Consider the following 12,798-nt stretch of genomic DNA (forward strand, 5'->3'; position numbering starts at 1 on the left):
GAATTCAGGGTTTAAAGTTCCACTACAGGTGCAGTTTTGAAAAGTTTATGACCCATTTTAATAATATGTCACTTTTTAAACAGCTTTATCAAAATACAACTTAATACCATAAAATTTATCCATTGTCATTGTATGATTCAACGCTTTTTAGTAAATTTGCAGAGCTGTGCAACCATCACCATACTCTAGCTTTAGAATCTCTCCACCAGCACCACTCCTGTGTCACCCATGCAGTACCGCTGCACAGTGATTAAGAGCACAGGTCCTAGTGCAGACTGCGGGGCTCCATGATTTAACGAGCCTCCAGCAAGCCAGTAAACCTTTCTCTGCTGGGTTTCAGTTTTCTCATCTAAAAATGTGGCTAATTGTAGCACCTCATAGTACAGTTCTGAGGGTCACATGAATTAACACATATATACTTAGAACAGTGGTTGGCACAAGGTATCCAGTAATTATTAGCTATTATTAATATCATGTGCTTTGGGGCACCTGGGTGGCTCAGTGGGTTAAAGCCTCTGCCTTTGGCTCAGGTCATGATCCCAGGGTCCTGGGATCGAGCCCCGCATCAGGCTCTCTGCCCGGTGGGGAGCCTGCTTCCCCTTCTCTCCCTGCCTGCTGCTCTGCCTGCTTGTGATTGCTCTCTCTCTGTGTCAAATAAATAAATAAAATCTTTGAAAAATATATCATATACTTTAAAAATGTATTTTTTGGAAAAAATAGACTGAAAATACTTTCAACACAAATAAACATCACTCCATACTGTAACAACCTGTAACAACACATTTTATTTGATAATAAAAAAGCCTGATTAACAGTAATAAAAAATTTAAAAACAAGAATAATGGTAACTGAAAACAAAACCACCTCAAGATAAAACTTAGGACGATCTGATAGCATTCATTCACTGACTCAACAAATATTTAGGGGGAGTACATACTAAATGTCATGCCATGCTCTTTTTAGGGATGGGAAAATAGCAAATAAGATGAAGGCCCTGACCCTACGAAGCTTAGGTTAGGGGGAGACAAACCAAATGAGCAGACAACTGAAAAACAAAATAATTACCCAGTTGTAAATGTTCTAAGGACAAGAGTATACTTTAGGCAATGAGACAGAGATAGAGGGTCAGAGAAAACAAGGGCACTACTCTAGATGGAAATCAAGCCTTGCTCTAGAACTAGCCTTCTTAATGCATATTCTCTACTATTACACTGCTTTGTGGTTCTCTGAGATGACATTTCGCCAGAGGTCAGAATAAGAAATTAGCTGCTGGAGCCAAAGCAATAAGCCATGACAAAGGCCTACAAGCACCAAGGGTAACAAGTACAAAGGCTCCACGGTGGGACAAGGCTTAGTAGCATTTGAGGAATGGAAAGTGGCCAGCTAGTCTGGAGTTTAATGAGCATAAAGAAGGTAAGATGGACACCTGGATGGTTGAGTCAGTTGAGTTTCCGACACTTGATTTTGGTTCAGGTCATGATCTCAGGGTCCTGAGTTGGAGCCTCGTGTTGGGCTCCCTGCTCAGTGGGGAGTCTGCTTTTCGCCCTCTCTTTCTGCCCCTCCCCCTGTTTGCACATGCTCTCTCTTTTTCTCACTCTCTCTCTCTCAAATAAATAAATAAGTCTTACGGAAGAAGAGGAGGAAGAAGAAGAGGGGAAGGAAAAGGAGGAGGAGGAAGATGGCAGGTGAGGTTGAAGATAGGCAGACACTAAATGCTTGTACCATTTCACTATTTCAACCTTCCCTGTCCAACTGCTTGCAGTAACATTAGGTCACTAATGGACATTTCTGGGGGGATTCACCATCACCATGGGCCAAACTGAGGCAAAGCATTCTTCACTTATTAAAATGATGAGATTTTAAAATGGAAGATTATTTCTTAAAAAAAAAAAACATTTGACAGGGCTTATTGTCCTGGATAAATAATCTTCTGGCCCACTGTTCAGGAGCAGCCTGCAGGGAACAGCATCTGTTCTGGCTTCCAAAGAATGAAACACCCACCCGCAGTGGGGGGCTCGCAGGAGAAGCACACAGGGCAGAGCGGTCAGTTTTGAGAAAGGCAACAAGGCAGGAGAGGATGATCAGGAGGGAACAAAGCATAATTAAGTCTGATTTTTCTAAGAAGTTTTTCTATTTATGGAGAAAGTCGTGGGAGATATTCAAAGGCTGGTTAAAGATAAACTGAGAGGCTGTAGGTGTCAGTCAGAGGAAATATGAACTATATTCAGTATGTGGTGAGCACCGAAGCGGTGTGCGTTGCATTTAATGAGATTTAAACTACCAGAGGAAATGGGCAGAGAAGGGTGAGGATACCCAGAAACACAGGCTGGAGATGATGTAAGTCTGAAGTAGAAGGAAGGCAAAGGAGGTGAAATGGAGGGGGCGGATGTGCGGGCCACTAAAGCATAGTATAATTTTTACACTGGTTATGGGAAAGAGAAATTTTAAAAAAAAGAAGAAAAAAAGGAAAAGGGAAATTAGTAGGAGAAGAAGTTGTTTCAAACAGTAATACTGTCAATAAGGAGAAGAAAGACTGAAAAAAGAGGAAAAAGGAGAAAAAGCTGAATTTGGTGCTTGGAAAGTCTTCTATTTTATTCTTCAAAATACTCAGATTACATAATATCTTATGATGCGTCCTCAAAATATCAATTTTCCAGCTTCTCCAGGGCACTTGAAAGCACACTGCGTCAGGTCACTATTTTGTTCACTGTGGTATGTGCCGACCACCCAGAATAGGGCTTGGACCAGAGAAGATGTTCAATAATTTTTGTGGAATCAACGATGTGATCTTTCTGCCACCTTCCATCTATCGGCCCCTCTTGCTCTTTGTTTTCTTCTCTACTGACCCAAGAACCCCCCCTGAACAACTATCTTACCAACATCCTTAATTACATGCCCCATTATCCTTCTGTTACATGTTTCCTCTTCTTCTCTCTCTGAGATTTCTTAGTTATCTTCTCTATAAGCCTGGTGCCTGGGAAGTTCACGACCCATAGCTTAACACGAGTCTTTTTCATTCATTGTAATGAGTATTCGATAAGGCCTTCCGATCTGGAAAATTATGGCTTTTCAGTTCTGATTTTTTTTCTTTTTTTGAGAGGGAAGAGTAACTAATTCTTATCTAATTCCACCCTCCCTCTTCTAAATTTTCTTTTTCTAGACTTTTCAAGTCAAAATTGACCCTTTTAAAAGACTCTCATTCTCAGTGTTTTATTCTCCTTTCTAGTAGATTTCTTTGGCTCTATCTTTCAACACTCCTATGGATGCCCACCCCCTAATATTATCCATTTACTTTCCAAGAGCTCCTGCTTGAACTCTAGATGTCCAAAATTTTTTGTAGTATTCTGCTTAGTTTCTTGGTTGTAATATTTTCTCTTTTCTCTCTGGAATATTAATTATAGGATTGTTTTTCTTCAAATTTTCTTCTCTTTTATACATTGCCTCTCTCCCCTCCTCTGAGTTAGTCTGTTTGCTTTAATCTCTGTCTTTCATATTAAAACATTTTTATATCAAATGTCTGGTAACCTTCCTCTGTCCATTCATATAGGAGTAAGGTGATAAGAAGCTGATTAGAAACACTACGTCAGGCTAGACAGTAAATATTTTAGGCTTTAAGGGCCATAAAGTCTGTTGCAGCAACTCTGCTACTGCAATGCAAAAACCACCCCAGGCAATATGAAAATGAATGAATGAGGCTGCTCTGATAAAATTTTATGACTATAAAATCTGAATTCACATAATTTTCATGTCATGAAATATTGTTCATATTTTGATTTTTTAAAAGATTTTATTTATTCATTTGAAAGAGACACAGCGAGAGAGGGAACACAAGTAGGGGGAGTGCGAGAGGGAGGAGCAGGGAGCCCAGATGCAGGGCTCAATCCCAGGACACGGATCCCAGGACACCGGTATCATGACCTGAGCCCAAAGTAGACACTTAATGACTGAGCCACCCAAGTGCCCCAATACTTTGACTTTTTTAAACGTTGTGTATCATTGAAGTAGGCAGAATAATGCCCCCCAAAGACTTCCACATCTTAGTTCCTTAAATCTGTGACTAAGTTATTTTACACAGCAAAAGGGGAATTAAGGTTTCAGACTGAATTAATATTGCGAAAATGGATCTTAAAATAGAGACAATTCCAGATTACTGAGTCGATCCAATCTAATCGCAAGGGTCTTTAAAAGTGAAAGAGGAAGATAGAAGAGAAGGTCACCATGTCGTGATGTGAAAGGACTCCACTCACTGTTGCTGGCCTTGAAGACGGAGGAAAGGGGCCATGAGCCAAGGAATGTGGGTGACTCTTACTAGCTGGAAAAGGCAAGAAAACAGATGTTCTCCTGAAGCCTCCAGAAAGGAACACAGCCCTTAACTACCTTACTTTGGGTCCAGTGAGACCTCTAACCCACAAAAGTGTAAGATAATAAATTCATGTTGTTTTAAATCACTAAGTTTGTAATAATTTCTTATATGAGACAACGATACAACCATTTAAAAATGTAAAAGCCCTTCTGGGCTCGCAGGCCATAGGAAACCAGATGGTGGGCTATATTTGGCACACGAGCTGTATTTTGCTAAGCTGTGGTACCGGCCCTTGAACCAACTGCCTGAGACAAAATCTCAATTCTGCCACTTACTGACTATAATCTTTGATAGGCAACTCAACCTCTTTGTGTCTTATCTCCCCCTTTGCAAAGTGATGATAGTAATAGTAATTGCATCACAGGAATGCGATAAGGATTAAATGAATATTACACATAAAGTGTTTAAAATACCACCTACTCCACAGGAAGCACCAGTAATTGCTATTTTAGTAACAATGGGGAGGGGGGAGAAACGCACCTCCAACATGAGGATATTCCCCTTATCGCAGCTTCACCTGGAATACAGTCTCTAACACCCAAAAGTAATTCTTTGGTGTTCTGTCAGGGTGAGGGAAGAAGAGGGAAGAACAGTGATATGGTTGCACATGACAGAGAAGGGACCCAAAGGATAAGTCGGTTGGACTTTTACTGGCTGCTCCCACCACTACTAAGGTTTCCACTTTCTCTCCTTGGCTAAGTCAGTTACCATTCCTGCATCTGGTTTCCAGCTTCCAGAAGTGTCTTGAGTTCTCTTTTCTGCTGTCATTTCCCCTCTAATTCTCTTCATCCAAGCTCTTAAAAATGCCTTCTCTGTCATTTTAGCGGTGTTTCAGGAGAGAGCAGAGTGGAATGTGTTTAATTGACCCTGTTTAACTGAAAGTCTTAAAATGCAATTGCTCTATTATTCCTGACCTCAAAAAACAAGGATAATAATCACTTACATTTAAAAGAAAATCTTTTAACCTAACTTTTTCAAAAGCCAGTATTTTCTCATTTAAAAAATGTTGTTTCCAACAGTATACAACATTTTCTAAAAGCATTATAAGTAAAACTTTAAAGCTCTCATTAAAATAATTGACAAATTAGAACTTAACTTCAGGGCCTGCAAGTAATTTTGTGCAGGTCTGATGATTATTTGTGTTGTGAGTCAATGACATACTTTTTTGAAAAGTAAACTTCGAAAAATATGCGTGTTAAAAACACTACAGAACAATCTGTATGTCACATGTTTTCTCCCAAGTGTTTATTTAAAAAGGTAATTACAGTTCATACGTCTACTCAGGCCCACTAGCCAGTGGGTACATAACATTCTCATTAATTGATGGTGACTGTACTTTTATACATTGAATGACAGCTGTAGCAGGGATCTACATTCTCATCTTTCTAAGCCACACCTTTAGTCACCAAGAAATCTGGGAAACTCACGACATGTTCACAGTGAGAGTTCAGCAGCATCCTGAGATCCAACCACTCTACAAAAATTGTAAGCTGATTAGAAGCTAAAGAGGACAAGGAGAAAGAAGACCAATAGTTACCAAGAACCTGTTACGTGCAAGTCCCATTCTGGGTACTTTTAATATATTACCTAACATATTCCTCAAAATAATCTGATGAGATGGTGATCATGCCCTCATTTCCTGAATCAGGAAAACGATGTATAGAATGCTCAGGAAAAATACACTACACACACACACACACACACACACACACACACACACATGTATATATATATATATATATATATATATATATATATATATATATATGTCCAAAGAATGTGCTATGTGTTTTTATATGAACAGAAGAAATCGTTAGATACTCATGAGACCATACAACATTGGAATATTTTAAAAGTCAGAAATTAGGCTTGAGAGCCATGAAAATAGTTTTTAAAAATCTACCTATGTTAATACAGATCGTATATTCATACATATACATATACATTCATACATATACATATACCATATATACATATATATATAGATTGTATTTTATATATATAAAATACAAGGCACAGCAGATAGTCCCCAATAGTGAGGAATGATTTCTGTGAGACTTCAAGCAACGTAAAGGTACCTAGGGACTCAAGTGCCACCCCTCCCACAAAACATGCTTTTTATTCTGCTTTATTTTCCTTGTGGTAGTGGTAGTTGCCATTATCTGAAATTAGCTTGATGGCAATTTTAAAAGAAAAGATTCAAAACATTTTGAGAAATAACAATCTCAAAAGAACCTTTCAATGTGACTACTTTGATACAGAATAGCCCTTGTTATGCTGGTTAGTAAAATAATAGCATTATTAGTCTGTAATCCCAACTGATTCCCTTGGTTATCTAAATTCCATACCTCTGAGAGGTCCTAACTATGCATATACTCTGACCCTCTAAGCCTTCCTTAACTCTTCCATATTCTGGACACTCACCAGGTAGCATCTGGTTATAAATTATCTTATAGATTATTCTCTTTTTTACAAACTACCTAATGAGTTTAAATTTCTCTTGTTTCATTCTCAGTGAGGTGGTAGGTGTTCCAAAATACCAGGTGAAATGCTCCTAATGTAGACAGCTAACTAGCTAGCTAGATACAGATACAGAGATATGGAGAAAAGTATAGAAGAATACATGCCAGGTAATTTACAAGCATTTGGGGGTAAGGAACAGAATAATGAGAACAAAGAAGTTATTAATAAAAATAAATAAATTCTTTGAAAAGTATCTCTTTCACATGGGTAATATTATGATCCTATTTAAATAAAGAAATTAGAGGTCTACCTATTCACTTACAGGTAAAAAAAAGCAAATTGCAAATTCTCTATATATATAAAAACAAGACCTTTTAAGGCTTGTTTATACAAAAATAAAGGGAAAAGTGAAAAAGGACATAAATCAGCTTAAGCTCAACATGGGTTACCTGACAGTGACTGAAGACATTTAGAGATCTGTAGTGCGCTAGATCTAAGGATCTAAGCTGCTCCTGGAAACTTTATTTCCCACAGTCTCTCTCCTTTCTACCTGTTCTCTTACACACTGGGGCTTCATTTGCCCAGAAACTTATCTCCCAACGTCATTACTAGTTTCTGCCCAAGCCCTTCTCTGATCCATACCAACCACTCTCTAGGGCAGCTGATAGTATGGGCGCTGGTCAGCCACTGAGCTGAAGAAATGAGTCTCTGTAAAATCTCTTAGGCTTAAAGTTTTCCTGATAGGGGGCGGCAGTATGTGGTCATTTTCCCCAAAGGCACAGCCCCAGAATCTGGGCAGGAAACGCAGACAAAAGGAGAAGTAAGAGGCAATCAGGTGGCGAGTGGATCAAGCTGCTGCTGACAGTCCCCTACTGCCAAATGGAACAACTTCGGATACTATTCCCTCCTATCACCTGTGTCTAGGGAAGGCAAAAATAAATAAATAAATAGGATGGTCCCCATTTTCCTGCCAAAATCTTAGTTTATGAATACTGATTGCAATACATGCAAATACAGCATGTTCTTTTAGTAAAGGGTCTAGCATATCGTAGATTCTTAACAGACATTAAAGAACAGCAACACTGCTTTGAAAAAATATGTCCAAAGAATGGGCTATGTGTTTTTTAAATGAACAGAAGAAATTGTTAGATACTCATGAGACCATACAACGCTGGAATATTTTAAAAGTCAAGAGATTAGGCTTGAGAGCCATGAAAATAGTTTTTTTTTTTTTTTTTTTTTTTTTTTTTTTTTTTTAGATTTTATTTATTTATTTGACAGAGAGAGAGGGAGAGCAAGCACAGGCAGACAGAGTGGCAGGCAGAGTCAGAGGGAGAAGCAGGCTCCCTGCCGAGCAAGGAGCCCGATGTGGGACTCGATCCCAGGACGCTGGGATCATGACCTGAGCCGAAGGCAGCTGCTTAACCAACTGAGCCACCCAGGCGTCCCGAAAATAGTTTTTAAATAAATAGTTTTAAAACAGTTTTTTATCTACCTATGTTAATACAGATTGTATATTCATACATCATTAAGGATATACCCCAAATTACCTCAGTCTACTTCTCCCCTATCTCTTCTATCTCTATTTCATTGTGGTTTCGTATAAATAGAAGGGTTTTTTTTTTATGTTGCTATTTTTAAATGTCTTCCCAGAAACAAACTGACAACCTTATTATGTTACCCTTGCAGAATACATTCATTCATTCCTTCATTCAACAAACCATTGTTGAAGATCTACTGTATATTAGGTACTTATCTTTGCTCTGGGAATCCAACAGGGAGCAAAATAGACAATAATCTTTCTCTATGGAGCCAATATCCTACTGGAGGTAAGCAGCCAATGAACAAGTATGGAAGATACACAGTGGAGTATGTAAGATGCTGATCAGCATGAGAGAAGAAAATAAGAGGGATAGAAGAGTGCCACTGGTGGGGAGAAGGCTGCAATTTTTTGTAGGGTGGAGTCAGGGAGACCTTGCCGAGAAGAGAAAATGTGAGCAAAGGACTCAAAGAGGTGAAGGGGAAAAGCCACGTGAGCACATAGGAGAAGCGCGGTGCAGGCTGAGCAGGCCTCTGCACACATGGAACCTGAGTCAGAGCGCACACTGTTACCTCCCCACGTCACCTCCCACTGCTCTGCACCTCCCTCACCTTACTCCAACCACACACTGGCTTTCTTGCCACTGCTCGGATGTACACTGGTGAATAGGGCTGAGGGACTAAGGAAGCACTGCAGACCTGTAGACACTCCTCTGAAAAGCTCTTCCCTCAAATGGACAGACGGGCCATCATCCATGACTTCTGAAAGGGGTGTTGGGCAAACAAACACTCCTCTTGAGCAGCACTTTCCAACCAGTGACGGGAATGTTCTTGAACTTTGCTGTTCAGTAAGGAGCACATAACTAGACACATGTGGCTACTTGGTACTTGAAAAGTGCCACGTGACTAAGGAACTGAAATTTTAATTGCAAATTTTAATTAATTTAAATTGAAACAGTTAAATGTGGCTAGTGGCGACAATACTGGCCAACGTAATTCTAGAGCAGAGGTAGGTCTTGAGAACACAGGAATTTATCACTAATAGACAAATAGACACCTTACTTCTAAAAAAGAAATATTTCATTTAATTTGCTAATTCTCTAATGAGAATTCTATGATTAAGTAGGGCAATTATGATAGTTTTACTTGTCACAAAACACACACATGTATTAATCACTATTTACCATGTAATTCTCCAGCTACTACACAGAAAAACGACTGCTATTAGGTAGGTTTTGTTTCTTTTTTTTTTTTATCTCAGCTTTAGTGTTTCCCAGCAGATAATTTATTATTGCTGAAGTAATAATAAGAAATTTGGTAAAATTCTGTACTTAAAACCAGCTGTATTTCCCGCTAGCAAGTTTTTCTTCTCCATTTGATTTGTCTTTAGGTGACAGATGTACATGCAAATGTAAAAATGTGAATAAAAATAAACAGGATGTTATATAATACGCTATAACTTCATGTACTACTAAATTCTAAGAAAACAGAACAAAGACTATAATTAGGAAAAATAGCTTAAAAGATGGGGGAAAGTAAATTGACATTTAAAAAGCTTTATTTTTTACAAAAATGGAAATAGAAGGTACTCATTATCTTAGGAGATATGCAAAGCCAATCTTTAAAAACTATACTCAACTTTATAAGAATATATGGGTTCTAAGAGAAAGGCACACATATATGCACATACTAAGACACCACTATTAAAGCTACACAAGAAAACTTCATGTCTTAGAATTTTTATATTTAATCCAACAGCACCCAGAGACGATGAAAGCCAGTTACTGAAAAATTTATTGCTTGGTTAAAACTCAGTTTACAATTCAAAGAATTTTTAAAATCTCTGTGCTGTTATGAAGCTTTATAGGGTTTACAATGGAGATGAAAACAGAAATAAAAAGATCTGACAAACGGAAAATGCCAAAGATATTTCCAGCATTATCAACATGGATTCTTTTTTCCCTATCATTACTTTTTTTTTTTAAGATTTTTATTTATTTATTTGATAGACAGAGATCACAAGTAGGCAGAAGGCAGGCAGAGAGAGAGGGGGGAAGCAGGCTCCCCGCTGAGCAGAGAGAGCCCTATGTGGGGCTCGATCCCAGGATCCTGAGATCATGACCTGAGCCGAAGGCAGAGGCTTAAACCACTGAGCCACCCAGGCGCCCCCCTATCATTACTTTTTACCTCACTCTAAGACAAATGATTTTAACCCATCTGCCTAAAAGACAACAATGTCTCCTAGGGTGTCTTTCAAAATGTAAATGTATGATGGGTAATTTTATTTGAAAGACTATTTTTATAATTTTTAAACTAGAACTAGAATATAAACTCCAAAGGGCAGGAGTTTTTTATAATCTGCAGGATTCCCAGTGTCTACAATAGTGCCTATCATATAGTAGAGTTACTTAATAAATTCTTTTTTTAAAGATTTTATTTATTTATTTGACAGACAGAGATCATAAGCAGGCAGGGGGGGTGGGGGGAAGAAGGCTCCCCGCTGAGCAGAGAGCCTGATGTGGGGCTCGACCCACAACCCTGGGACCATGACCGGAGCCAAAGGCAGAGGGGTTTTAACCCACTGAGCCACCCAGGTGCCCCAATAAATTCTAACAAATTACTAAATTAATCATTTTATCAGGATCTTTAATTATAATAAAGATAACCAAATACTATTACAACATTAGTGTAGATTTGCACTTTAACATTGGTAAAATAGAATCATTCCACTTATCAAAAAATCTTGTTTGTACCATTTCTACATAGAACAAAACCCTTTCTAAAGTTTATTTGATTCCCAGAATCCAAAGACTTTCATATTCACTATTTCGCAGAATTGTTTACATAGAATTCTGTGATCCCTTCCAATTCAAAAATTTATTTATTCTAATAATGATCTAAAACTGTAAAAGGAAATCTGAAACCCGAATATTCAAATGGAACATCATGGAATGTCAAAACAAAATATTATTTAAATTACTACAAAAATAATTGCAAAACAACTGATGGACCATCCTACACATATGGTTTTCTTAAATCTTTTAAAGGGTATTTTCTAGTATTCTGCTTAGTCTTGTTTTACACTACTATCAAATCCTTCGCTTTCAAAATCAAGTATACTGAGACACCAAAGAATAAAACTGCACTGTGCTTTTTAAATTTTATACTAAAAGATCTACTCTATTTTAAAAACAACATCTCATACACATTGGAAAATACTGAATTGGAATGTTTGCTAAAATGCTGTTTACTGCAACGTCCCAATGTTTTATCAACTAACACTGAAGTTTAAATTAGGGCTAAACTCAGGAAACTGACCTTCATAATATTTTAACATGATGTTTGTCTTTATAAGGTGGTTTTCTTCTAAGAAAAGCGGACTTTAATGTCCTAGACTTACAGTCAAATTTCGGTCCCAGATCTGTATGCTTCCATTCTGGCAGGCAGCTGCGATGAGGTTTCCATCTCTACTATAAGTGCACGTGGTGGGAATTACTTTTTTACCCTGCATCGTCCGTGGTTTAAACACACTTCTTTGCTTCCTTGGATTTTCAACTTCCCATGTCCTCACAGTCCTAAAAACAATAAAGAGATTTTCATTTACAAAAAAGAAAGGAGTTTAAAATTCAGAAGAGCTCATAAAAACTGCTTCACCTCTTAAGCATATAAATCTAATAATTATTTTCAAAATAAAATGTGTTCTGTAAAACATTCTCCAATTACAAATGAAGTTACTCACTGCAATAAAGTGAACCATCTGAATCATGTTGTCTTCAAATCAAACAGCAAGTAGCAAATTCTACTTCAAATCTATCAGCGTTGTAAGTTCTGACCCTCTATAACATTGGCCTCCAAACAACTCCGACTATATACTCTGATCAGTAAAACTATTGAATATACACCTCCTATATACACACATTAATTTCTAAATTAGTTACATGTGTTAATGCACTGTTATATAATACACACCAGAAAACACACTGAAAAAATAAGTCACGAAAGAATGATGTCCCCCTCTAGGGCGCAGGCAAAGATTTCATGCCTCCGGGGGAGAAGCAGAAACAAAATTGTCTGCCCCTGAGTTTTCAACGAGTAACAAAAACAGCAGGCTAGGACTGGGGGAGATACAGAGTACCCACCTGCTCATATCACAGGCAAAGGAACACTGCCATTAAGGAAAGCTAAAACAAGATCCTTATGACCCAGGATGGGGTGGGTGGGGGGGACCATAAAATACAGAAAACCAAAGATGAGTTCAGCAAATTCTTGGCAGAAACTATCCAGGCCAAAGCACTATGGAACAACATCTCTAAAGTTCTAAAAGAAAAAAAAAGTCAATCTAATATTCTATAGGCAGCAAAAATATATTTCAAAAATAAGGTAAATACTTTTTCAGATGAATGAAAGCTGAGATAATTCATTTCCTTCAGACA

At 38.0% G+C, this 12,798-nt stretch overlaps 1 protein-coding gene across 2 annotated transcripts in view; it reads right to left on the minus strand.

Annotated features, from left to right (window-relative positions):
* The window catches only part of WDR70 (WD repeat domain 70), a 297,351-nt gene that overhangs the window by 103,793 nt on the left and 180,760 nt on the right, over positions 1 to 12,798 (minus strand). For both annotated transcript variants that reach the window (XM_082724203.1, XM_082724202.1), the window contains one exon: positions 11,766 to 11,940. In XM_082724203.1, coding sequence (XP_082580329.1) covers positions 11,766 to 11,940 — 175 coding nt within the window. The remainder of the gene's footprint in view (positions 1 to 11,765; positions 11,941 to 12,798) is intronic.

The sequence above is a fragment of the Mustela nivalis genome, assembly GCF_964662115.1.
Source record: "Mustela nivalis genome assembly, chromosome: 3".
Lineage (NCBI taxonomy): Eukaryota > Metazoa > Chordata > Mammalia > Carnivora > Mustelidae > Mustela > Mustela nivalis.